The sequence below is a fragment of the Scardinius erythrophthalmus genome (assembly GCF_964197995.2).
Source record: "Scardinius erythrophthalmus genome assembly, chromosome: 20".
NCBI lineage: Eukaryota > Metazoa > Chordata > Actinopteri > Cypriniformes > Leuciscidae > Scardinius > Scardinius erythrophthalmus.
The window spans coordinates 8,557,444-8,584,620 of NC_138240.1; the positions used below are offsets into that span (position 1 = coordinate 8,557,444).

The 27,177-nt window shown below is 38.5% G+C and overlaps 2 protein-coding genes across 6 annotated transcripts in view; both read left to right on the forward strand.

Annotated features, from left to right (window-relative positions):
- abl2 (c-abl oncogene 2, non-receptor tyrosine kinase) overlaps window positions 1–22,329 on the forward strand; it is a 35,427-nt gene extending 13,098 nt beyond the window's left edge. The window contains exons 1-11 of one of the 2 annotated variants that reach the window (XM_081348250.1): window positions 7,922–8,075; window positions 8,888–9,052; window positions 11,076–11,371; window positions 11,461–11,733; window positions 12,172–12,256; window positions 13,770–13,947; window positions 14,059–14,243; window positions 14,354–14,506; window positions 15,806–15,895; window positions 16,171–16,332; window positions 17,622–22,323. In XM_081348250.1, coding sequence (XP_081204376.1) covers window positions 7,973–8,075; window positions 8,888–9,052; window positions 11,076–11,371; window positions 11,461–11,733; window positions 12,172–12,256; window positions 13,770–13,947; window positions 14,059–14,243; window positions 14,354–14,506; window positions 15,806–15,895; window positions 16,171–16,332; window positions 17,622–19,336 — 3,405 coding nt within the window. In that variant the 5' untranslated portion in view covers window positions 7,922–7,972 and the 3' untranslated portion in view covers window positions 19,337–22,323. Of the gene's footprint in view, window positions 1–7,921; window positions 8,076–8,887; window positions 9,053–11,075; window positions 11,372–11,460; window positions 11,734–12,171; window positions 12,257–13,769; window positions 13,948–14,058; window positions 14,244–14,353; window positions 14,507–15,805; window positions 15,896–16,170; window positions 16,333–17,621 lie in introns of those variants that run through there. The other variant, XM_081348249.1, reaches the window with a different exon arrangement.
- A 1,670-nt stretch (window positions 22,330–23,999) lies between these two features.
- The window catches only part of fnbp1l (formin binding protein 1-like), a 44,822-nt gene continuing 41,644 nt past the window's right edge, over window positions 24,000–27,177 (forward strand). For 2 of the 4 annotated variants that reach the window (XM_081348708.1, XM_081348707.1), the window contains exon 1: window positions 24,000–24,232. In XM_081348708.1, the coding sequence (XP_081204834.1) occupies window positions 24,209–24,232 (24 nt within the window). In that variant the 5' untranslated portion in view covers window positions 24,000–24,208. The remainder of the gene's footprint in view (window positions 24,233–27,177) is intronic. The other 2 variants (XM_081348709.1, XM_081348710.1) reach the window with 2 other exon arrangements.

Consider the following 27,177-nt stretch of genomic DNA (forward strand, 5'->3'; position numbering starts at 1 on the left):
ATTGTTCGGCAGTTCCTCTGTGCATGTACACAGCATGATTATCCTGGGAGTATTTATGGCAAGATAGTTTTGTTTTGTGCTGGATCTAAAAATAGGCCTTGTCTTGCACCATGTGGCTTTTGCTGTGATGTGCTGAGCGCTTTCAGATAAACAGGTGAGCTTGTGCTGTCATTCCCTAGTGCAACACTTCACCACCACTCTTGAGGTGTAATGGTGATTCTTGCCTCGCATCTCTCAAGCACAAAAGATGACGGGTCATTTGTTCAATTTTGAAATACTTTCTCCTGTAAAGGCATAATTCACCAAGAAAATTGAAGTCTGACACTATTTACTCACCCTCATATTGTTCAAAACTTGTATGCTGTTATGTTTTTTTTTGTATGCTAGTAAATTTTAAAGAGTCATAGCACAGCTCTTTTTGTACAACCTGATTAGATGATGTCAAGCTCCAAAAAGAAAACGGAAAAGTAGTTCATACAACTTCTGTGCTATTTTCCAATTTTGTAAAATGTTTGTAATAGTTTTTTTTTAAGAACTGACTAAATTTATGCCATTGTTCACTGATAATCTTGCCCAAAAGGTGTTGTTTAGCCTGCGTTCTCATCCAAAACAAAATGAGGGTAAGTAAATAGTGACAGAATGTTTATGTTAACTTCTTTTAGAGCTGTGGTTCTCAACCTTTTGACTCCAAGATAATATTCAAAGGCCCTCTTATCTGTCTTATCTTAAGCTGCATCTTTGGTACTCCTGTTGTAATAATAAAAAAATAAAAAAAATCATTTTAATTTGTACATCTTTGAGTTTTCTTTCCTTAAGCATTTTAATTAAGATTTAGTCGTATTAACATAATTTAAAGAATTTAAGACTTATTGCCCCCTGGTGGGCCCCCAGATTGAGAACCACTGCTTTAAGGCCCGTACACACCGGGACGAATATCGGCGCGCGTTATTCGCCAGCGTTTTTCAACGCGTTTTTTGTGTTCACACCCAAGCAATTTTCGCTGACGATGAGCCGAGTGAACATGCAAATTCATTCCCTGACATTAGATGGCGCTTAATACCTCTCCATAACAGTTCTCTTTTATCAAGATTTTTGTAGTCGCTGTCGCGTTTGTCACAGTTCTTTATGTTCCAACACCAACGAGACCAGCAGCTCTACATTCATCTTGCCTTGCATCTTCCTCGTCTTATTTCTTCCCGGCAGTGTAGACGCTACTCGGCATATATCTTCTTCGCCGTTACGTATGTGTGCTCGGCAAGACCGTTTTGTGTTTGAGCGCCCCCCAAGTTGTGTTTTACTGTAACTTCAGAAGCTCCAGACACGTGAGCAAAAGCGCCAATCTCATTGGTCGGATAGTTTTTGACGCGGTGCGTCAAACCAAAAAAACGAACCCGAGGCGTTTTTTTTAAAAATGACGCTTTTCCGCGTGGCGTTTTTCGCGTCAGTGTGCACTCTCACATTGGCGTCCTTTGTTTAGTCACGAGGCGTTAAACGTTGGCGAATATCGCGCGCGAAATTCGTCCCGGTGTGAACAGGCCTTTAGAGTAAGCTATCCGTAGAGTGATTCCCACAAAAACTCTGAACACTTTGGCACTTTTAAAACGTTTCTCTGTTAGTTTGAGCACCAGTGCAGAACAGCAACATTAGCATGAGTTTGGAGCAGGACCTTTTGGTGACCAATGGCAGAAGGGATAGAAGTTTGGTGAATCCTGTTCAGAAAAATGTCATTACTATATTTTGCAGTATTTATTCTTCTTGGTGACTCATAAATTAGTTAATTTGTTTGGAAGGAATAACCGCTATTCTGTTTGGGAAAAGGTCCATTTTCTGTCCATCCGCACACAGGCTGAACGCATGCAATTAGCACCGCGACGGGCGACCTGGCAGCAGTGTGCCGACCTGTCGACTTGCATATGCTCTACTCTTCTGCCGAAAAAACCCTGCAGTATCAGGATTCGGGAATGTGTTTGCCCGTTCCTCCTGTGAGCTGCTCTTGCGTTTGAGAATGTTGCTCACAATTTCCTGCATGACAGATGTACTTGTCACATTCCAGTGAAATGTTAGGGGGCTGTTCTGTGCCTTGGGAAATCCAGAGCTGGTGACGGACAGTTGAGGTGTCTGATTTATCGGATGTTGGGGAGGAGTTGAGACAATTGACCGATTGATAAACCCCGCCCCCTCTCGGTTACTGTCACATTCTTTGACAGGCTTTCAGAACATCCCATGACTGGTGTGAATTTTTTTTTTTTTTTTTTTTGTAAAATATGCTCATGAAGTGGTATAAATATTCTTAAATGGGCTGAAGTGATGTATTTTTTCATGTGTGTTTGTCTTGAAGTGTCATGCAAATACTTGTAATGTTTAAGTGTAATTACACATTCACAACAATGTGATTTTTATTTTATTTTTAAACTAGGGTAGGGATGCATAATATTGGTTATATGAAAAAAATATTTTTATTTTTATTTTTTTGGTTATAGTTGAGATTGGATATTTAATTGTTCATGGTATTTTTTTATTTTATTTTAACATTTAAAGTTGTCTTTAGAAAAACTAATTTAATAACACTCTTACATGTAATTTAGCATCTTTTCATACTGAACATCATAAGGTTGTGACATTTAAATACTTATAAATGTACTTGCAGCATTTAAAAATTACTTTAGATTTAATGTTAAAATAGCATAGACTTGACAAAATAGCATAGAATTTTAATATAGTCCATTATTTTTTAATTAATTTAGTTTTTGAATGAACTTTCATTTTAAGATTTTTCCTTTTTGCTTTCCATAGAAAAATAGCAGCATACAGGTTTGGAACAATCCGCTTGCAGCATTTAAAATTGAGTTTTATTTTTGATTTCTCAAACAAAATAGTATAGTTTGAAATATCAGCCAGAATGTTAATATTGGTGCATCTCCACTTTAAACATTTGTGGTGCTGCCTTTGCTTTCTACTAGGTTTCCATCCTACCTGAGCTTTTGTTAGCCTGAACTTACTAATGAAGCACCAAAGTGCACTTTGAAGTTATATTGATTGTAAAGGAATAGATGTTGAGATCAGGATGTTCTGTCTATAAGCCGTGTTAGTTGAGAGCAGCTCCAGTCCGAGTACAGAGGTGCTGGTGCAGCTGCTATAAGCCTGGCTAAAGCCCAGCACAACAGCTGCGCTAGACTCCCATCAGGACAAGGCCATACAGGTCAGTCCGTTCAGTATGCCCATTCACACGGCACACACAGCACTCCCCCAGCTGTCTCACAGCAAAGCTTCTGCACACAAAGACACACACAGAAACCGCACGTGTGCTGAGGAGCACACGCAGGACAAACACATGCAGCCACGCGACGTGCCCTACGCGGGTCAATTGCTAGATCAATCAGAAGTGTTGCATGAGGGTGAGCAAAGTTTGTGAATGTACAGGGCTTGTCATTTCTATCTATTGGTCGGTCGGTCTGTCTTTTATCGATACACATCGGATCAGGTGTGTAATCGATGCTTTGTTCCAGGTATTTTATTTATTCCTGTGCTGCCACAGAGAAATTGTTTTTTTTATCCTGCGAACCTTTTGCTTGAAATTTAGCTTTAGCGACACAAACTCAAAGCATATGCAGAGATGGTGTTTGTTAACTGAGCGGCTGAGATGCGCTCCATGCATGTAAATAACAACACTTCGCTATGAAATGCTTTCCAAATGCACGTTATTGGAAACCCAAACAAAGAGTGAGAATGATTTAGAATGATTTTTATTAAAACAATATTTTTTATTAAATAACATTTGAAAAACCTTTATGAACTGAACACCAAAGAACAAGATTGACTATGCAAATTATTAACAATATAAATAGCCATATATAAAATAAATAAATAGCCAAAGCTATAACACTTCTGTTTACAAAATACTGTTGAAAAACAAACAGAACTAAACTCCATTGTGGTGATGATTCGAGCATGTTGAAAATTCTCCTTCAATCAAGTTCTCTTACATTTACAAAGAAAATTAAATGGCTACTGTTTCACACTGAGGTAACTGTGCTGCAAACCACCAATCAAACCTTCCAAGTTGAGGTAAATTGCGTTTTTTCTTGCTTTTCCCAGTCTTAAAGTGAAAAAAGTAGTATTTAATTAAATACATTTATGGTGAGATTACTACATTTCATTTAATTAATCGCTGTTTTCTGTTTTCATTTTGACCACGAACCATGCGCTGTCACTTTAATTCAGCGCGTGCAGCACAAAAGAAATAGACTCGTTGCGGAAACGATCTCTGCACTGCTGTATATGCACCGCAACTGGAACGGATCGACGGACGGCAACCGCGTGCAGTGAAAGCTCTGACCTGTTAACATGGGTACGGAAAAAAATATGCACCGCATACGCACTGCAAACGGAGTATGAGTGAAACGGCCGTTACTCAGAGTTGGAAGGGGTGTGTCGCGATTTTGCCTTCTCATACCGCGAAACAGGATCGTGGATCTGAGTGTCGCGATTTCGGTTTCATATCGCGTATCGTTACAGCCCTATTACATACGCCTTTTTCCAAGAAGACGTCATATACTCCAGTGTTTCTAAACTCCACTTACCAGAATTTTTTTTTTTAACACATGATTCAACCTTGTCCTGAGGACTAGAGTTGAGAAACACTGGTCTAGTCTATTGACGTCTTGTGTGCTGACAATTTTTTTCCTGAATGTTGAGATGTTTTTTGGTGTATCTGAATAATTCAGCAATGAGCATCCTGTCTTAATACATTTTACATGTTGCTCTGAAACTCAGGGGTATGTTTAATTCCGCACCTCCATGCTTTTCCAGCCTCTCCCATGAGGGATGTTGGGTAGGCAGCACACATGGTGTAGAAATGGAACCATCTGCTCATTCCTCTACCCCCTTCTGAAACCAACACCCCCCACCCCCCACACACACACGCCTCCCCTCACAAGACGTCCAATAAAACTACCCTCAGAACTTCAATCTTCCCATATCTCACACAAGCACATGTGGGCATTTCTTACTCAAGGCAGTTGGCATGGAGGCCCACAATCAAGTCGGACTGGCATTCCGGCTGCGGGGTTGGAAACTCTGAGTTCGGAGCCGCACCAGCAACTCTGAAATGATTCAACCAAGAGGAGCGTGTCAGATTTTCAACTCGCTGTCTTGTGTGAATTAAACCCAGAACCTGAGGATTGGGGGCTAAAGTGTTTTGCCATCAGCCCTTGTACTGGAACTGGGATCATGTACTGGGAACTGTGGATCAGTCAGCTGACCAGGACTGGGAAGCACTGCATGCTGGTTAGGAATAAAGGTAGGGCTACAAGTATCTGTGTGCATGTGCCTGTGTGTGGCGAAGTCGGGTTTGCCATACAGGCCTTGACTGTCTCAGCTGCGTGTTCTTGCTTGTTTATTGCATTGTGTAAGACCTGGCAGAAGACCACCCTTTGTGTTGGCTTGGCTTGTGTCTTTTATTCAAGATAATGATTGTTTTGAGTTAAATGTATTATCTTGTTGAACTATTGTTATTGTTGAACTATTATACATTTTTAGGGTTATTGGTTCACTTGTGTCTAATCCAGTCTGTGCTTGTTTCTTTAGGTATTGTTTATGCTTCATATTGACAGTACGAGTTTGTGGGTCTTTATTAGTGATGTCTAAAACTACATAAAATCGACCTATTGATGTGCTGCTCAAACAACTAGTTTACTAACTGGTAGCTCTGTGCTGTTAGCCTGGTTTTAGGTTGTACTGTATATGCTAAGAATCACAACATTATATTTGAAATATATTATTCTTAGCATACCGTATTGTTCAAAAGTTAAAGGGGTGGTAGCCTATAATGCCTCTTTTCACAAGATGTAAAATAAGTCTCTGATGTCCCCAGAGTGTGTATGTGAAGTTTTAGCTCAAAATACCCCACAGATTATTTTTTTTTACAGCATTTTAAAATTGTCCCTTTTTGAGGGTGAGCAAAAGTTTTTGTTTTGTGTGTGTCCCTTTAAATGCAAATGAGCTGCTGCTCCCGGCATGGAGGGTGGAGCTTCAAAAGCTGGTGTGTGTGTGTTAGCAGCTCCGATTACCTCATGCAGACAAGCACTAAAATGTCAGAAACTGTTCTGCCTTTTATGTTTAAACTGGAGTCAGTCAATGATGGAGAGACTCAAGAAGAAGTGACAACATGTAGAATGCAACAGGACGTTTCTGAATGGTTAGTTGATGAATTTATGTTGCTGATGTGGAGTTAACTATCTTCAAGTCATTGATTAGCATATTCTGTCATGATAATCTATAAAATCGCTTGTGTGGGAACTGTTGTAAGATGCCTACAGAGTGACATGCAATGCATTTTTGTTACGTACTGTATTGCATGTGAAAAGACGGATGCGACAGCTTGAGCAGACTCACAAATGTGCTCGACCACAACAACTCTTCCTCGTCTCAACATGGACTGCGTGTTCCCGGGGGCGGGGTTTATGTAAATTTAGGGTTAGTGATGTCACTAACCCGGGAGGAATGTCATGCAGTCCCTACCAGCCGTTTGTTGAAGTCCTTAAAAACGATTTCTTTAAAAGCAAATATCTTCCTTTGCTTGAACTTTGAGCGTTGTTACTTTGCAGATATTGTTTATGCTCAAACAGCAACATTAGACACTAACTAAAGTTAAAAAAGTGAAATCATAATTAGCCACCCCTTTAAGGATTTTTAAAACGTTTTTGAAAGAATTATTTTATACTTACCAAGGCTGCATTTATTTGATTAATATAGTAGTATAATTAGTTATTGTAAAACTGTAAAACAGTAATATTGTGAAATTACGTAAATTTAAAATAAATGCTTTTCTCTTTTAAAATATTTTATAGATTAATTTCTATGATGAATTCGCTGCTTTTTTAGCAGCCATTATTCCAGTCTTCAGTGGCCCATGATCCTTCAGAAATCAGTCTAATATGCTGATTTGGTGCCTCCCAGTCCTGGTGCTGTTTAATATTTGTGTGGAAACCATGATAGATTTTTTTATCCCCAGAATTCTTTGATGAATGGAAAGTTAAAAGGGAAAGAAATATATTTGAAATTGAAATAAAACTTTTGAATGGTAGTTTAACATTATAGATTTATTTAGTATTTTTAGTGTTTTATAATTTTTGCCATTTATCGGTTAACGGTCATAACGTTAAAATAATTATTACTTTATTGATATCAGCCAGAATTTAAAAATTAGTCCATCTAGTTGGTTGTTGAAGGACTAGTTGACCATTGTGAAACCATCCATTGTATTTATCATGATGGACTTGCTGTTGCTGTTGATTTTGTGATGCAAGTTGAGGATTAATAATTTGGCTGTTGCTCTTGCCAGGCATTCAGCATATGAAGTTGGTATGTTAAATGTGAGTACCTTGGGAATATGGCAATCATATTATATATGAGATTCCGTGGTATTGCTTTTTGATACCACCCCTGCCCTGTACCATGGTAACAACACCACATTAGTTTTGAAAAGGTAAACCTAATCAAGCCAAAACTTGCAGGCAAAATTTGTTCTCTAATGATTAGTAAAGCGAGTTTCAGAAATATTTTCTCCTCTATCCTTCCCAAGTTTTGTCTGGCCACTCTTTTCCCTAAGGAAAGGGGCAGCTGCCCAGACATGCTGTGTGTGTGTGTGTGTGTGTGTGTGTGTGTGTGTGTGTGTGTGTGTGTGTGTGTGTGTGTGTGTGTGTGTGTGTGTGTGTGTGTGTGTGTGTGTGTGTGTGTGTTTGTGTTTGTGGCTGGTTGACAGCTGTAAAGGAAGACCAGCATACGCAGACATGCTGAAGGCGTGGAGACTCTCCCACAACATTTTTCCAACCTCAAAGCAGTTTTATGCTCCTCCCCAGCCTAAAATCTTGCTTAAGAGTCAAACCCTTTCAGATAATATCAGAACCCTCACCAAATCAGGTCTGTGTTGTATTCCATGTGAGATTATAAATTAATCTAGTGCTGCTAGATTATGCCATTGAAGACCCTGCTGTCCAGCAGCAGTTTTGAGGAAGAGAGGGCCAGGCTGACCAACCAGTCCAGCCTTCAGGATGTGGACCACTATTGCCTCGCAGGTAGCCCTTTTTTTTAACTGGCAGGTCTCATAGACAGTGCTGAGTGTCAGTGAGTTTTATGAAGGATTTCAGGTCGAAGGATGTGTATTATTTTTATTTTTATTTTTTTATTTTTTGGTATGGTCAATGTGGAAGCTTTTACTCGGTCAAATTATTTCCTCTTGGGGTTTTTCCAGTGTTCATCTGCTTTTCACAATTGGAAGTGTTTGGAGTGTTTCTAATAGATCTATACTTAATGTTAACATGGCAAAATGGATGTGGCAGTGTAGTTTATTTAAATATAGCCATATATAATTAATGCAAGTGAATTCAGGTTGATTGGGACACTTTTTCCAAGTCAACTCAATGGCAAAATGTGTCCCAATCACCCTGAATTCACCCTATACCATGTCTATTTAAAAATACAAATACAACACATTCTCCAATAATACTTTAAATCATTAAACATTCATTAAATTAATGTCAATCAACCTTATCTAATATAGCCTTTGTATAATGATTCATTGCTGTTTTGTGTAGCCTTCGTGTATTGTTTGCACAAATGATTTTGAAAAAGCGATCATTGTTCTTAAGTCAGGTTTGACGTAAGGAGCAGTGATGCCACTTTGAATCACATTCCTTGTTTTCATTCTGCGTCATGGTTGCTGTTTCTTCACTTCTCTGCTCCCTCTCCACCTTGACGTTCACTTGTTGGTCACCTCTCTTATATTGCTTCATTTTGCCCTTCCCAGAGGCTTTGTCTCATTTGAGATGTCACTTATGTTTCCTGTTACTCATCTAGCGTCGTCTTTATGTCTCTTTCTTCCTGACAGAGGCCCTGCACAGGCCGTTTGGACTGGACTCGACGGCACTGACCGAAGCGGTGCGCTGGAGCTCGAAGGAGAATCTGTTGGGTGCTGCAGAGAGTGACCCTAACCTCTTCGTTGCTCTTTACGACTTTGTTGCCAGTGGTGACAACACGCTGAGCATCACGAAAGGTACGATCGTCAAAAGGGGACGAGTGTGGTTGTGCTTGGTTTCATTGTTCACTTTGTACACAAATGAAAAACCACATTGCATTGGTAGTGTAAACTCAAATGTGACCCTGGACCAAATGTAAATACCTGGAATAAACAAGGCCGGAGAGTGTTTCCACAACCATTATTGATAACTTCCTCCCTCTTTATAACAAGGACACCATGCTATTATCCTTACTCTTCCTTCCATCGTTCTCCTTCCTCTTTACTTCAGATCTTTGTTGTTCCTCTTCCCAGCAGCACTTTGTACTTTCAAAGCACAAAGAACCAGGCTAAAAATGAAAACGGAGGCTAAAGTTTGTGTTTTATTCAGCTGAGGAGCGTGACCAACCTGAGCCATATGCACTAACGCCCACAACTCTTTCCAGCGTGTTGTAATAGACTTTGGAACATGAGTCTCAGATGCTCCATGCTGAATGGCCACTGCTAATGCTAATGTCTGTTTTAAAGTGTAATCCCGTCAGCTGGGTGAAAAGCAGGTGGGTAAACACAGACTAGCCAAGAGAAGCTAGTTCAGAGAGAGGGAGTTAGCGGCTTGCTCTTTCTCTCTGAAGTAGCCGCTAATGGCTAGTAATGTAATGTCATCTGGTTGGCACCACTGCGCCAGTCTCTTCTTGTCTTGTCGTGAGGGCCTTGTTGCCGCGCCAGTGTCAATTTAGGATTAGCTTAAAACCACTTGCTGTCTGAAAGCTAGTGGGCCTGAACTCTCTGTTTCCCTGACATAATGAGAGCGCCCTCTACTGGACCAATGCTTGATGGGATCACAACAAAGTGAAGGAACAGCAGGACAGCATAGATAAAAAAAAAAAAGTGTGTATTTTATCTAATATTAATGATAAAAGGATGCATTAAATTGATCAAAAGTGACACTTTTATAGTGCTACAAAATATTTCACGGTTTCCACAAAAGTATTAAGCAGCACAGCTGTTTTCAACTCTGATAATACGAAATGTTTCTTAAGCAGCAAATCAGCATATTAGAATGATTTCTGAAGGATCATGTGCTACTGAATACTGGAGTAATGATGCTGAAAATTCAGCTTTGTTATCACAGAAATAAATTAGATTTTAAAATATGTTAAAATAGAAAATAGTCATTTTAAATTGTAATAATATTCCACTATATTACTGTATTTTTTATCATATAAATGCAGCCTTGATGAGCATAAGTGACTTCTTTCAAAAACAAAACAAAATCAAAACCGGCCCAGTAGTGTATATGAATATAAAAATATTTTATATAATTTTATTATAAAAAATTATGTATAATCTTTTATATTATTTAAATAACTTTTTTTTTTTATCTAAATTCGGCAGCAGAAATACACAAACATGCTAAAAAGGGCCTCCTGTTTAATTCGGTTATGGCATTTTTTTCAACAGCACTTTGACAGCGTAAACGCAGTGATTCAACACTCTGGAGAGGATTTTTTTCTTCTTCAAACAACTAGACGAAGCACAGCTTAATGGAACAGAACACAGAACTCTTGAGATGTTTTCAAAAGTGCTTTTCAAGGCATATCTTGTAAAAATACTATTTTTAACTTGTGTAGCATCTTAAAAATGTGACATGGCGTGTGATGCAACCAAACATGTCCGTCTAAGGCACGTGTATTTGGGGTTATTAAAGAACAGTGCAGTACATCAAATACTAGATTGATTTATTTTATGTCATGATTGTCACTTCGCTGCCGCCACCCCCAGGTGCCCTCAGGATTTGTTCAGATCTTAAAATATTTGAAATACTTCCGAAATAAGACACTGTTCTTCTTCTTGATCTGAGCTTATGGGGCAAAAGAGATGTGGATGTTTTTATAGCTGAACGATGGACCTGTTGTGGCTTGCATTGACTAATCTCTCTTTACATTCCATTCTGAACAACAAGGCTTTACATTGCTGAAACATTAGTAAAACATTGTGGTATATTTCTCATACATCAGTGTTGTATCTGTCTCACTCTTGCTCATTTTTTTTTGTATTCCAGGAGAGAAGCTGCGAGTGTTGGGGTACAATCAGAATGGAGAGTGGAGTGAAGTCCGTTCGAAGAACGGCCAGGGTTGGGTGCCCAGTAACTACATCACCCCCGTGAACAGTCTGGAGAAGCACAGCTGGTATCATGGGCCCGTGTCCCGCAGCGCCGCTGAGTACCTGCTCAGCAGTCTGATCAACGGCAGCTTCCTGGTGAGGGAGAGCGAGAGCAGTCCTGGCCAGCTCTCCATCTCGCTTCGCTACGAGGGACGGGTCTATCACTACCGGATCAACACCGCCTCTGACGGAAAGGTAGGGCTGCTTTCACTTTACTTTGAAAGCAAAGCTCCTTTTGCTTTAAATAATTGACTAATTAAATTCACTCTTCTCTTCTGTCTCAGGTCTACGTAACAGCCGAGAGTCGTTTTAGCACGTTAGCTGAGCTGGTTCATCATCATTCCACAGTGGCGGATGGTCTGGTAACCACACTACACTATCCCGCTCCAAAATGCAACAAGCCAACCGTCTACGGCGTCTCTCCCATCCACGACAAGTGGGAGATGGAGCGCACCGACATCACCATGAAGCACAAATTGGGCGGTGGCCAGTACGGAGAGGTGTACGTCGGAGTTTGGAAAAAGTACAACCTCACTGTAGCTGTAAAAACACTAAAGGTGTGTGTTTTGTTATATCATTGTTTTTCGTTGCAGGTAACAGTAACTATTTTACAATATGGTCCCATTAGTTACATGGGTAAATGCATAAAATGAGCATAACATTTATTACTTTAGTCATATTTTTTAACGTTAGTCAATAAAATAAATAACTGTTAATCTTTAGTAAAGGTTAAAATAAAATTAACATTAACCAAGACTAATAAATTAGTTAAAAGTATTTTTTAGTTCATGTTAACTAATGTTAAGAAATGAAACCTTGTTTTAAAACGATACCTAGAAACCGTTTATGTGGTGTTGTGTGCCACCAAGAGGATGTTGATTATATTGCACTCATGGATTTCTGTTTTAGGAGTTTTTGTATTAGGTTTTATATAGATTTTTGTATCGCTTGTTATTCTATACATATTTATGCTGTTATATCACTTTATCCTAAAGGAGGACACCATGGAAGTTGAGGAGTTTCTGAAGGAGGCTGCAGTCATGAAGGAGGTGAAACATCCCAATCTAGTACAGTTACTGGGTGAGTATACTAGGAATGTGCAAAACCAGCCCATAATTCCCTTTAATAACGATATACATTCATACATTTTCATACATGGTTGTCACGTTTTAGTTCTTAGTACTGAAGTTCTGCCATAAAAACTGTGTAAAAACAAAAGGGTATCACATATAAAAACATATATAAAAAGGTATCAGATATAAATGTATCTTCATAAAAATCTGTCATTTTATGACAAAAGTCTGATTTGATTATATATATATATATATATATATATATATATATTATAATATACATATATATATATATATATATATATATATATATATATATATATATATATTATAATATACATATATATATATATATATATATATATATATCAGAGTTTCCGCTAGAAAAAAATGGTGCCGGTCAAAGTGACCGGCAGAGGTTTCGTTTTCCGGACATTTTGATGATATGCCGGTCAAATATCGCCTCTTAATTAGGGGGGCGGGATTATTACACGATTTATTATTTATAATAATAATATTACCATCTTACGTGACAGTTCTCCATTACGGACGCGTCGCGACCGTTCAAAGCGGCACTAAAAGACTGCTTTAAAACTTTCACAGAGACCTCAAACAGAAAGCACAAAGCCTTTCTTTAAAACGAATTTCGTTTTGTATTAATTGTATCTTAATTTTAATCAGTGTTTTATTATCAAATTTTTTCGATTTAATAAATAAAAATTAAATATAGCAGACAATAAATAGGCCTAATCACGACATGGAAGCGCCAGCGCCTGAACTGGAGCTAACGTTAAGCTATCATCTATTCATCCATGAACCGAAATTTAACGTATAAGGTAGCCTTAGGTAGAGAGTAAACTTGACGGCGCTCGCAAGAAAATGGATAAGTAGCTACATAATAACATTCACAAATATTACACCATTTAAAAAATACATAGGCTACTGAGTTACTAAAACAATCTTTGTCAAATAACACACCTGTTTGTTCACAGTTTTAACGTTCATGTTTCCATTTGTTTAATTTCAAGATCTGAGGTGAATTATATCCATTGTTGCTTTTACAGCTACAAAGCTGGAGCACTAAATGATATTCAAAGTCACATTTCACGCTTTTAACATTAAATAAAGCACATAAACAGTACCAGAGATTATCATTGCCAGTTTGCCACACTTTGTGTTTGATGTTCCAGCGCGACGTCGCAGGAAAATAGAAACCGTTTCTAAATTAGAAATGTTGCATGTCGCCGTCGCGTCTGGTTAGGACAAAAACTCTGATTAACATGGAAAAGATACCTTTTATCGCGTGTCGCGGCGTCTCATGTAGTTAGTTAGGGCACGGTGTTAGGCAATTTTAATCGGACAATTTGACCGGAGAGATTTAATTTTGTCGGACATTTAATTTTTTTTCCGGTCAATGTCCGGCAATTACCGGACAACGGAAACCCTGATATATATATATATATATTATAATATACATATATACTTGTTCCTAATTGGTTAGTTCTGATGCCCCCTTCTAGGTGTGTGTACACTGGAGCCTCCATTCTACATAGTGACGGAGTACATGCCCCACGGGAACCTGCTGGACTACCTGCGTGAGTGTGATAGAGAACAAGTGAACGCTGTGGTGCTGCTCTACATGGCCACTCAGATCTCCTCCGCCATGGAGTATCTGGAGAAGAAGAACTTCATCCACAGGTGAGCGCAGTTCTTCAGACTTCACTGGACTTTAGGGCGCTGAAGATGTCATTCCCTTTTTCTAATATCCTATTGAGAGATCTCACTACTGCTTGTCAATCTCTTTCTCAGGGACTTGGCAGCTCGTAATTGTCTGGTTGGAGAGAATCACGTGGTCAAGGTGGCTGATTTCGGACTGAGCCGTCTGATGACAGGCGACACTTACACCGCTCATGCAGGTGCCAAATTCCCCATCAAATGGACAGCACCAGAGAGTCTGGCCTACAACACCTTCTCCATCAAATCAGATGTGTGGGGTCAGTTTCTTATTTCATTTTGTCATGAGGATTGTGTGTTGGAAGTTCTTTTACGCTATAAAGAGTTATGTGTTGCAGACTGACTCACTTATTTACTTCAAACTCCCCAGCATTTGGAGTTTTGCTTTGGGAGATTGCGACGTACGGCATGTCTCCATACCCAGGAATCGACCTGTCTCAGGTGTACGACCTGCTGGAGAAGGGCTACCGCATGGAGCAGCCCGAGGGCTGTCCCCCTAAAGTTTACGAGCTCATGAGAGCCTGTGAGTATCAACGATAGTGAAGTTCGACACTTTATTTATAGCTTTCACTTAATAACATAAAAGAATATTTAAAGTATAACATCATTAGTGTATATTCAAATAATGTGAAGTGTCATATATATATATATATATATATATATATATATATGAATGACACTAACTAAAGTGAAAGTGACATGATGTCAAGTGATGTGCCAAGTATGGTAACCACTGATCTATATAATGTCATTCTATATAGATCAGTGATGGTAACCCATGGTAACTACACTATCATTCAAAGGTTTGGGATCAGGTTTTTTTTTTTTTTTTTTTTCTCAAAAAAACTTTCATCTCATGCTCACAAAGGCTGCATTTATTTGATCAAAAATACAGTAGACAGTAATGTTGTGAAATATTACAATTTAAAATAACTGTTTTCTATTTAATATATTTTTAAATATAATGTATTACAGTGGCAAAGCTGAATTTTCAGCATCATTACTCCAGTCTTCAGTGTCACATGACCCTTCAGAAATCAGTCTAATATGCTGATTTGGTGCTCAATAAACATTTCTTATTATTTTCAATGTTGACAACAGTTGTACTGCTTAATATTTTGTGGAAACCATGACATTGTTTTGCAGTATTTTTTGATGAACAGAAAGTTCAAAAGAACAGTGTTTATTTGAAATTGTCTTTACTGTCACTTTTGATAAATTTAATGTAACCTTTCTGAATATAAGTATTAACTTTAGTTCAGTTCAGCAACTTTATTATCCATGTGATGGAAATGCTTCTTCGGCTTCACTGTACAATACATAAATGACAATACATACATAAATAGCATACACATTAACAAAATAATTTGTATAATTTCTTAAAATAGTCATCTCTCGCATTTAAAATTTTAACAGCGTTAGGCATAAAGGATAACTGATACACTTTTTCATTACCCGTGGTTGCCTATAACACCTCCCTGATGGCAACAGTTGGACCTCACCATGAAGGGCGTACGACACATCCTGCATTATCATTGAGTCATTTTGCATGGCTTTAAATACATTTAAATCATACAAATGTCTCTGCATCTGGCCTAGTACCTTACTGGCTTCATTAAAAATCTTGGACAGCTTTTTTATTTAACTTATCTATTTTTAACACTCAGGTTACCGTACCATGAGGTCATGTTGAAATTCAGAATACTTCATATGTTTTTTTTCTTTTTAAATATATAAAGTAAAAAATACAGACCCCAAGCCTTTGAACTTTAGTGAAGGTTTTGGTCATTATGTAAATTCATATTTTGTTGTGTGTTGGCAGGTTGGCAGTGGAGTCCACTGGATAGACCCTCATTTGCTGAGATTCACCAGGCGTTTGAGACCATGTTCCATGACTCAAGCATCTCAGAAGGTATTATTACATCATCTGTTGTGAGTGCCAGATGAAGCTGTAGACTGAGCAGACTTCATGCAGATCTTATACACTTGACGGTTAAGCAGAGAAAACTCAATGCACAATAAACAGTCTTAAACAATAAATTACTTTGGTGCAGTTTGTATTGACTTTACCATTGAAAAGTGACTGAAATAAAGTTGAGGTTGACATTTTAAAAAGATTTGACCCTTGATACTTTCATGTAAAACACAATATTAACATGCACCTTCTCTCTGCTAACTCTTCTCCAGAGGTAGCCGAAGAACTATGTAAAACCGCATCTGGTGGGCAATGTGGACTCGCGCACACCTTCGGCCACGATATGCCACTCTTGCCCTCAAAGTCTCGTAGCCAGAAGAAACACTCTGAGAACAAAGAGAATATGGAAGACGCAGGACCCCATGGCCCTGCAGGTATACAGACCCAACTCCGGCTCAGTCGGCTCAGAAAGAAACTCAAGAGAATGGGAGTGGTGTTCCTTATCGATTAAGAGAGCTATACAGTATATAACCCTACATATATTCACAAACATAGGAATATTAAAAAAGTTTAAAAAATAAATATATAAATAAAAAATGTTATATCCTGTATATCCCTTCTTTTATTTACATTCATTTTAAATATGTTCAAAATGTATCATGAACAGATGACTGACATGTTCATAAACATTCATAACAGATTTTCACTCTCATGTTTTGATAATTTTTCTGTAAATACATCTGATTTCATTCTATTGCTGGTTTGTTCCCATTTTCTGCATGTCACTAAACCACAAGTATGCACAAAAGCACTTCACCAACTGCATGTGTACTCATATTATGATTCAAATCTGTTTAACCTTACTCACAATTAAAGAATTTTATGTATTGTGCAATATTGTTTTTCTACTCAACTATTTATGTCTTATTTATTGAAATTACATAAAGTTTATGCAAAATAAACTTTTAAGGTGGGATTGTTTTATAAAAAAAAAAGTTTGGTAAAGCTGCCTCTTTTTGTCATGTTCTCAACTTTTAAGGATGCTAAAAGTTTAAAAAAAAAAACATTTAAACATTTTGTATTCCCATTTCTGTAATTATTGTCCTATCTTTTGGACAATCTTACTGTCCCCTACATATCAAGTGATACACTCTCTATATTGCAAATATCTAGACACCCTGTTTGTCACAGGACCTATGACAAATACATTAAAAATATCTTGGCCCACTTATGAAACATTTTACCCCATGAATTAAAGAGACAGCCCTGGCGTAGTGTCAGGTCCTCTCATTTGAATTATGAGAGCAAGCATCTCATAGGCACACTACACAGTTTCTTGTATAAAAGAATATGCAAGGTTAGGTTATATAAATTACAATGTTGGTCATAGGCAGAGCAATAGTGCAAAGGACTGAATGTTGCAGTGATTTCAAATACCACTCCACAGCCTTCATTTACACTGCGTTACTCTTATGTTTGTCTTTGATACATTTGCTTGAGGCAAAACTATTGGCAACAATGTAATGAATTAAATAGTAAATTTATAGTCAAGCAATCACAATGTGACAATAAGAAATCTGTGCACTGAATCATGTAAGCAAGTGTTCCATGGTGACACAACCATTTAAATATGAAAGCGCATAAGTATTAAGTTTGCATGTCAACTACTACCTCTTATTTTGCTGCTTTTTGACCTTTGGTTCTGTTGTCCCATTGTGTTCAGGTCTTGCAGCATCCCTTTTTGTTGGTGATGGACGCTTCAGCAGCTCTCCGGCCCTACCACGTAAACAGAGGGATAAGTCTCCCTCTAGCCTGCTGGAGGAGTCCCAGGACACCACCTTCACCCGTGACCGCAAAGCTGGCTTCTTCAGTTCTTTCATGAAGAAGAAGTCCATGTCCTCATCTTCTACTTCGTCCTCACCTCAGCAGCAGCAGAATCTCCCAATGCCACCCAAGAGGAGCAGCTCTTTCCGGGAGATGGAGACCCAGCCCCATAAAAAGTATGAGCCCACAGCTGGGTTTGCAGGCCCTCCTCCTTTGCCCCAAACTGATGGGTTGAGTTTCTCTCCATCTCATGGTGAGGGGAACCATGTGCAGTCCCGCTGTTGTGGGGCCACGTTTGGGCAGAAGCCCTCATGTTCAAACTCTGGAGCAACCTCTGGTCAAGTGGGAGGCAGCAGTAGCTGGGGAAGCCTAGCGGGCTTCTTCACCCCTCGCCTTATCAAAAAGACCCTGGGATTGCGGACTGGTAAGCCTTCTGGGATAGACGAAGGGAGTGGAACCAAGCCGTTCCCTCGTTCCAATTCAACTTCCTCTATGTCTGCTGGGTTGCCAGACTTAGAGCGCATGGCATTGACATTACCAAGAAACCGTAGCAAACCCCCACTAGAGCGCACCGCTTCCACCACCTCACAGCCGGAAAACGGGGCAGCACGACCTTCGGATGCAATCCTGAGGAAGCTTGACGAAGGTACGGCTCAGATACGGGATCGTCCCAAAGCCAAACTCTTGCCACGAGGGGTGGCAGGTGGAGTAAGGGCACCAGGTGTAGGGGGAGAGGCTGATTCGGACTCCAATACACGGGGAAAAGATGGGCAAGATGACAGGCAAGGCTGGTCGTCCCCATCGAAAACCTCCACCCTTGGTTTAGTCAATCTGCACAACCACAAAGTTCCAGTTCTGATCTCGCCGACCCTAAAGCACAGCTCGGCCGACGGCCTAGTTGGCGTGGACTCTCAGGGCAACCGCTTCAAACTGCTGTCTGACAGTGGGGATCGTGACCGACCACGACTGGTAAAGCCAAAATGTGCACCTCCTCCACCGCCCATGCTCCGCTCCCTCCAACACACCTACAGTGCCGATGCAGCCGATGAAGCAGTCAGTGGGAACATGGAGGTCAATGGAGATGGCGTCAAAAGGTCAGGGAGAGAAGCCAGAGGGGCGCGTCCATCAATACCACCACCACAAGTGCCTCCAGCTCCCATAGTCCCCACTAGCAACACCACCACCCAGACTAAGATGGCCAATGGTTCTTCCAGTGGCGGACCTGGCCCTACTTCCGCTAAACCCACCCTTAGAAGGACTCGGCAGCAGACAGAACGGATCCCCCTGGAGAAGATCAGCAAGGAGGCTCTTTTGGAATGTGCTGAATGCTTGAGTAGTGCTCTTCAAGGCAACACCGAGCTTTCTTCCAGCAGCCTGGTCCTGGATGTGGGACACCAACTTTTGGACTACTGCTCGGGGTATGTCGATTGCATCCCACAGACGCGTAATAAGTTTGCCTTTCGCGAGGCAGTGGGTAAACTGGAGTTGAGTCTACAGGAGCTGCGTGCTTCCTCTGCGGGTGGGGGAGCGGGACTAGGGGCACCTGGGACCAGCCCGGCTCTTGACAACTTGCACACGTGCATTAAAGAGATCAGTGACGTAGTGCAAAGGTAGCCACTGTGTCTGCTACACCTTCCAAAACTCCTCCTCCTGTACCCCTTGAAACTTTTTGCTCCAGAATCAATCTAGTTTTATTTAAATTTTGGGGGACAGAGATTATTCTCTAAAAAGTACCTCAGAAAATGAATACAAACACATACACACACTCTCTCTATCTTTATTGTTTACAGGTGACTTTCTCATTGAAATTGCCAGTTGGGAACAGAGTTCTTTGTATATAAGCTTTTTGTCACTACCAGAATACACATGGTTTTGCTTTTGACAAAATTACTTTGTAATTAATATTTACAGTTTTATCTTGGTATGAAAGAATGAATTTTCACAAACAGACAGGGGTTGCACAGGTTAAGGTGAGCCGACTACACGCTAACTGGTCCACTTATCGTCCATTTTGTATTTAGATAAACTTTTCCATTCACTTTTTTGGTTCTTTAATTTGCATTTGATTCACAGTAACTGGATATTTGCATGTCAATGCGAACTTGGAAATGCCATTTAAAACAACATTGCTTAAACAGCATTGCTTGTTCAGAACATACAGTAGTAATGAATGTGGATTGCAAACACAGTAAGCTCTATACACATTTGTTCAGTTTCATTTTACACACTAAAATTACTTCTGTCTACATCCCATATTGTCATTTTTAATTTGACCACATTTGTTAAACACTACAGCATTTGATGACCATTGATGATTTTGTAATTAGTCCTTATTTGGATATGGTCCATGCATTATAGTTATTAGTAGTGGTTTGCTGTGGCATAGTTGAAATGATGTTGGATCTGTCACCACATGGATCATGTTTGGCCTTTTATATCTGTGGCCTTTAGATAATTCCCCCATTAGCAAGATGGCACAGAACTACATTCATACTCTAGAGTTCTCAACATATTTCTAGATTTTATTGATTTGCAATGGGGAAATTATTTGATTTGTGGATAGTCTGAATTTATTTGATGACTATGTCATATTGCCAAAACAGAAGCAGCAACACTACAAATACAAGTATTGCCAAGTCTTTTAACACAAACTGCATTTTCTTTAGCACATTGATTTGTAACTTTATTTTGATTTCACTTTAGAATGTCGCCATTTGTAAACTTGAATTTTAAGTTATTTTCTATTAAAAGCACAGGCATTTTTATGATATTGTAGATATTGCTTATTATTTTATACCCACAAACAGGCGTGAAAGGTCATACTGACTTGTGTCCTTGTGGTGAGGTTTTGGTGCGAGGGTCTCGGTCTCCATCTGTGCATCTACATTATGAATGTATTCATTTGTTAAAAAACAAGTGTGTGTGTGTGTGTGTGTGCGTGTGCGTGTGTGTGTTTTCCATAGTCTCCCTTCACATCGTTCAACCTTTATTAAAAAAGAAACATTATTAAAAGAAGCATTTTCTTCAGGACACAAACGGTTACATGTGTTTTCTGAGTCTGTATTCATGAAATGATAGATTTCTATTAGAATTTGCATAAATGAGATTTTTGTGGGTACCCTGCAATGTCATAATTAAAATGCAATGAAGCTGATTTGTACCGATTACACTGGAGCACATTTTTAAAATATAAGTGTTAATTGCCTTGCCTTAATTCACTATCTAGGGTATGTAATATGGATGATTTGGAAGGCGAAATTGTTTTGCCATACATCTCCATGACATTTCAGTTCCTCTGCAGCAGAAATACATACAAGTTGTTTGTTCAGAACAGTTTTTGTTACTCTAGATCACAGCATAATTAATTTGCCTACACTAACATAGCTTGTTTTGCCATTTTTTTTTTCCAATGTTTCCTGATATTACATGGTGCCTTTTGTGAGAGATTTAATGTTTTGTGCACTGCAAGGTCATGTTAAAGATATGTTTATGTAAATATATTTTGCTCTCAAATATTCAATATCAATTTTAAGGTGGCAAATGGGAATTTTGAAGCCTTTATTATCATTCAAGCTGCCCTGTTTAGACATCTGGGGATGTGAGGTGTCCAACTTGAATAGGAAAAAGTGCAATGATCTGTCCTTTAACAAGAAAAAGACAGTGCTTGAAGTCTGGTCTTATTTTACTGAGAGAGCTCATCGATTTCTTTTGCTTTGTCAGGAATACCTCTCTTGTAATCACAGAAAATATTTTTCATGTGTGATTTAGCAGTTCTCTTTCAAACACATGCAGGTTGTCTATTCCATTTATGATGTCTGAAATTGTTTCATTACCAAACAACTGAGGGGGAAAAGAGTGACTGTTTCGTATGTCAGTTTTACATGATTGTCAGGGAGCGTTTTGCCTTTTAAACATTTTATTAAAACAGCCGGTTCTTTTTCTTTCATTGCCACTTATCACCGCAATTTGTATTTTCATTTGTTTTTCCTATTGCTATAATCAGTCCATTTTATTTTAGTAAATTGCCAAACCTCTGCAAGTTTGTACATGAAATAATATTTGATTGTATCATGTATTTAGGAACACTTCAGAGAGAACTATCTTGTCCAATAGTTTATGCTTTATGAGCCACACGCGGTCTCGGGTGCAAAGCCGTTTGTCTCACAAACATAACCATCAGAATTCAGTCTTTTTCAGTTTCATTTTAATTACCCAAGATTGTGCTTTTTTTTTTTTTTTACATTTTTGTTTGTCACTTTTATTTATTTTTGGTTTATTTATTGATCTACTTTTTATGTTGAATCCTGGAACTCACATTCTTTGTAAGGTCAGATTTTAAGTGCTGAAGAAATTTATATACCAAAGGCCACCTCTCTAGTCCTTCAAGTGCAATGAAAATAAAACACTCTTAATTTTGAATATGTGAATTTAACAGGGATTAAAAAGGCAGAGGTTGACAGATCAACAGTATTTTTTTTCTGTTTTGTAAAAAATATATTTTGTGTGATTCTAATTTAAAGCTCACTTTTAATAGTATATTACTGTGAAGTCCTTCCTCAGTGTTACACTTGATGTAAATAATGAATAAAGAAACTGTTGAAACATTGGTTTGGGAGTTTGTAGTATCATTTTTTATTAATAAGTACTGTGACATGCTATGCGTCATCTGAGACTGTTTAAAACATTTCATAAAACAAAACATTTCACAGAGTACATGCAGAAAAAGATCAAGTACATGGTTATTTGTCAATTACCCTAGTTTTTAGTTACCGTTAGTTTAGTTTAGTAAGCGATTTATTCAAAATTTTCTGAAGAGACTTGATCACTTTGTATGATGAACCTATTTATTTTAGGCTTTTATTCACATATAAACATTGATCAGCGAACATGAAACAGAAGCTCAACCGTGCTGCATAACACACGAGAATGAATCTCATTGGTTCTCGCACGTCAAGCGAACATGCTTGAGATTCCGTTTACCACAACTATGTTTCAGTTTAGTTTGCGCCAACCCTGGGTTTTAGGCACTATTAAAGTGGTTTGGCTTTTAGCAGTGTTCACTGCCATAGTAACTTATGCTCCACAGCTAACCGGGGGCAGGTCATGTTCCAGGTAAGGTTGCAAACCGAACTTGGACCAATCAGCTGTGAGCAAAGGATAAAGTCACTCCACCTGTTTCTACTCCAAATTAAAGGTCACTACAAAGCAAATGATTTTTAAAGACAAAATCGTCTGGCTTTTACTTTTACTATTAAATATTACGCTTGTTTATAGTTATAATTTTATATACCCTTAATCGATCACACATGTACAATTTTAGTTTATCAATTATTACGCACAATTTTAATGAATAAAAACATGAAGGTATTATGAATACGCTTTAGAATCAATAGTGACTACATGTGAGCTTAAATGTTTAATTCTCTCTATACCTTTATCAACTGTATAAATTAACTTCACAACTTTTACTTGCACTGATATAGCAAGACTTTTTCTTTTAGTTGTCCTCTTTCATAGACAGCTATTTTCTTCTTGCTGTGTAAATTTGTTTAAATTCTTAATATATATATTTTTTTAAATCTCATAATATTCTGCAGAAGAGAGAAGTGGATAGCGCGAGAAATGAATCGCAGGTTCTCTCTTTGTCAGCGTCTGATTGGCTGTTCGCTATTGATGTCAAACCTAAACTCAGGATCAAAGCCTGAGTTGACAGAGAAAGTTGATGATCGGCATCATGGTACCAACAAAGCCTGGTTGGATTGGTTTGGTTTTGTCAACTCGAAAGTAATCCTGTAACCCCGAGTTTGTTCAACTACCATCATGGTACAGGCCGATTCATATTTACGATCTCTTCATGAACTTTTTGAAGCGTCAAAGTGTCAGTGTAGCTGTCAACGGAGAGACAGAAAGGTATCAGATTTCATCAAAAAGATCTTCATTTGTATTCCAAAGATGAACGAAAGTCTTATCGGTTTAGAATGACATGAGGGTGAGTAATAAAAGACATAATTTAAATTTTTGGGGGTACTATCCCTTTAAGACTTGAAGCAACCCACTGTACCTTAACTGACATTTGTCAAGTTGTACAGGACATTATGGTCTTTTCTGTCATATTAAATATTTGATATATTAAATGAATGTAACAATACAATACAATTTCTTATCACATTCTTATCAAACTCTTAACAGTGATTAAAAATCTAAATGGCAGAATCGTTTTTCCTGTGCTCCAGCAGTTGTGTGTAGTTACTCTACCTCTCCACTTGCAAGCTCTGACGGGTAAGAGGCGCTATTGGACAATCGCATCCCTCCATTTCCCCGCGGCAGAGACGCATTGTTGGTCGGAAATGGGAAAACCCTGAGCCGTGAGGTTGTCGCTGCTGGCTTCACTGGAGTATAGAGAGTTACACGACGGCAAAGAGAGGGAAGAAAAAGCAACCCTGGAGTTTTATGCAGAGGAGACGTTAGTTCTTGGAGTTTTTCGCTATGAGCTGGGGAACGGATCTTTGGGTAAGCGCACTTTTCCCCATTGCCCGTTCCTTGTGGCCTTTTGTTCACTCACAAAACAACTCGGGTTTTGGCATGACTTCAGGAAAGGTGTCCTAGTAAAGCTGTCTGTGTATTCTCGGTCTGTCCTGTTGGGTTTACTGTGTCAGTACACCTTTACCGCCACATACATTGATACATTGTAACATTTCGCTTTTCGAATGTACCAAGTTTTAAATGTATCACGCGTGACGTTTCATATAATTCTATTGACATTCCTAATGTAAAGGTTTCACACCCAGTTTCGATGACTAAGAGCTGGGCAGAGGATCACCCTCTATTAACTCGTTTTTTTTTTTCGCGTATAACAGAGATAATGTATCATATATGTATTGTTATTTTAATATAAACAACAGTTTCTCCCAGCAGTCTCCAGGATCTGTTTCCATTGTTGCTTATTGGTGACAGGGAGAATGCTGAAGATGATGTGCTGTTAAAGAATAGCTTGAAATGAATCTTCTGATGTGTTTAGATCTACGGGTTGACCATTGGCACCACGTTTGCAGTTTGATGCCACATTTTATTGTCTGGGCTTCATGTCTGCCATGTTCCAATGGCACACTGGCCTTTTAAATAATAATAAAAATGCATCGTTTCGGCATAAGCTGAACTATTGGGAGACAATAAAGCCCGTCGAGTGTGTGTGGGTCTGTTACAGGGGTGTTGCCCTTCAGATTGGGCTACTGGACAAAAAGCAGAGGATGTGTGAGGCATTGCTAGAAATATCACATGTATCATCAAGGATTTTTGAGGATAATCTGTTTAAACGGTGGTTTAAGCGATGTTTTAGTTACAACTTTACTTACTATGCACGGAATTGCCTATTTGTGATTGATCGTCCAGATTAATAATTGTTTTGTTGTTGCTGTGTTTGTGTGTGAGTAAGTGAGTGAATTTAGGCTTAGGTGTTCTTATGACAGTGTAACTTGGCTCGTACTAGTGTATTGGTTTATTTGAGCCTTTATAATAAAGTTAACTGAGTAATTAACAGATATAACTAAAAGGTTTTGGTAAAGATTCTGTTTTTTATTTGAATATTCTCTGGGTTCCTGATCTGTTGTTTACAAAGTAGCTGGTTTCGAACTGGTCCAAGCTGATCATTTGCTGGTTGATTAATTAATGCGTCCAAAAACAGTTTGACCACCTTCAGATCTTCTGACCAGCTGGTAACTGCTGCAAGAAGGTCTGCCTGCTTCAACAATCTGAAGAGCATCTAGAATCCAAATGCTGTTTCAAAACACAACTACCATGTTATGCTGGAAAATCCAGTTTTTTTTGTGTGTGTGTGACTTTCATAACTCATTTATTCTTACAAACAAGGGCAGTTGTGTAATTAAACATCTATAAAGAAATGCAAAAGACTTTCAAGCAAGTCGTTCAAGAATGAGAGAACTGTAGCAGTGAGTGGTGTTCAATGTGTTGTTTTTAACAAGATCATGAACATGAGTGCTGTAAACTTTGATAAATGAATGAATTACTAGCAGTTTGACTAATTATACTGTCCAATGGACATTGGACTTGTTAGATTGAACATATTCTATCTAGAGCTTTTACGTGTCGCTGGATGTTTGGTGTTGGACATCCGATACTGTCTGTTTGCCCTAAATTTGGCTTGAATTGGCTCTCAATTTCTCATACCGTAAATCCCTTATGTTGTGAAATATGGCATATCCTCCTCATTAGAAAGGGTATTTTGTAGATTGCATTCATCTGTAATCCTGTGGCAAATCCCTTTGTACATGGAAAATGCTGAATAATCAAGTTGTCTGCTTGTCTCATGGTATATGTCTTTTTAGTCATAAAATGTGGACGTTTTTCCATCCTTAGCCTTGGCTCTGATGAATGAAATGCCATTCAATCCCTTAAATGCTTGTGCACTTTTCATCATGGCTCTCCTCAAATGCACTTTGCGCTAGATCCACGTGTGCTCTATTTAGAGACATTAACACTCAATTAATGTTTTTAATGTCACTCATTATTTGTCAAGTGTTGATTTTTTTGATTATTGAAGTAGGGGCGTGACGCCTTGGGTGTGATCAGTTTACACCTTTCAGAATTGCCCAATTGTAAGACATAACAAAGAAAACGCCTAGCGCATAAGACAACTTGTTAGTTCTGAGTATCATGGAGGATATTTGTGTGACATTTTTGCTGTCCAGTGCTTTTATTAGTGCAAAGCAATATGAACGTAGATCCTGTGGATCGACTTGAGCTGTGAGGGATTGTGTGTACTTTAATCAATGTAAGGAAGGACAAAGAGCCTGATTGAAACTTAATCACACAATGCTCAACTGAGTACAGGAAACTGACATTTAAACCCTTGCTATTATTAAAACAGTTTCCTTGTGTTTTTTTACATCTCCTAAAGTTATTTGTTTGAAGCCTGTATGATGATTTCAGGGGAGCCGCTGCACAGGTCTGTTTTGTACACAACTGTACGACCATATGGAGCGCATGGACTGAACTCTGTATGTGCTGTTAAAAGAATTGTTTACAGGGCTTCGATGTGGTGATTCAGTCTTTTGTAGAGCAAACTGGTTAGACCTGTTACAGTGCTCGCAAGGCTTGGATAGTAATTGTTTAGTTCATAGTTTAGTGTGTTGTAGTCGTGTTTTGGGTTTCATAAATGAATTGAATTAGCCAATGTCAACCAACAAGTAAATAGATGAAAAGACTTGCTTTTTCTATGAACTTTTCTATGAAAATATAATATATTTTAAAATGTAATTTTTTGAAAAAACATGATCTTCAGAAATAATTTAATATGCTGATATATATATATATATATATATATATATGTATGTATGTATGTGAAAAATAAATCTATCATAACTTTTAAAATTAGGGATGCACCGATTTGAAAAATTTGGCTGATACCAATAACCGATAATTCTTTATATTTGAAAGCC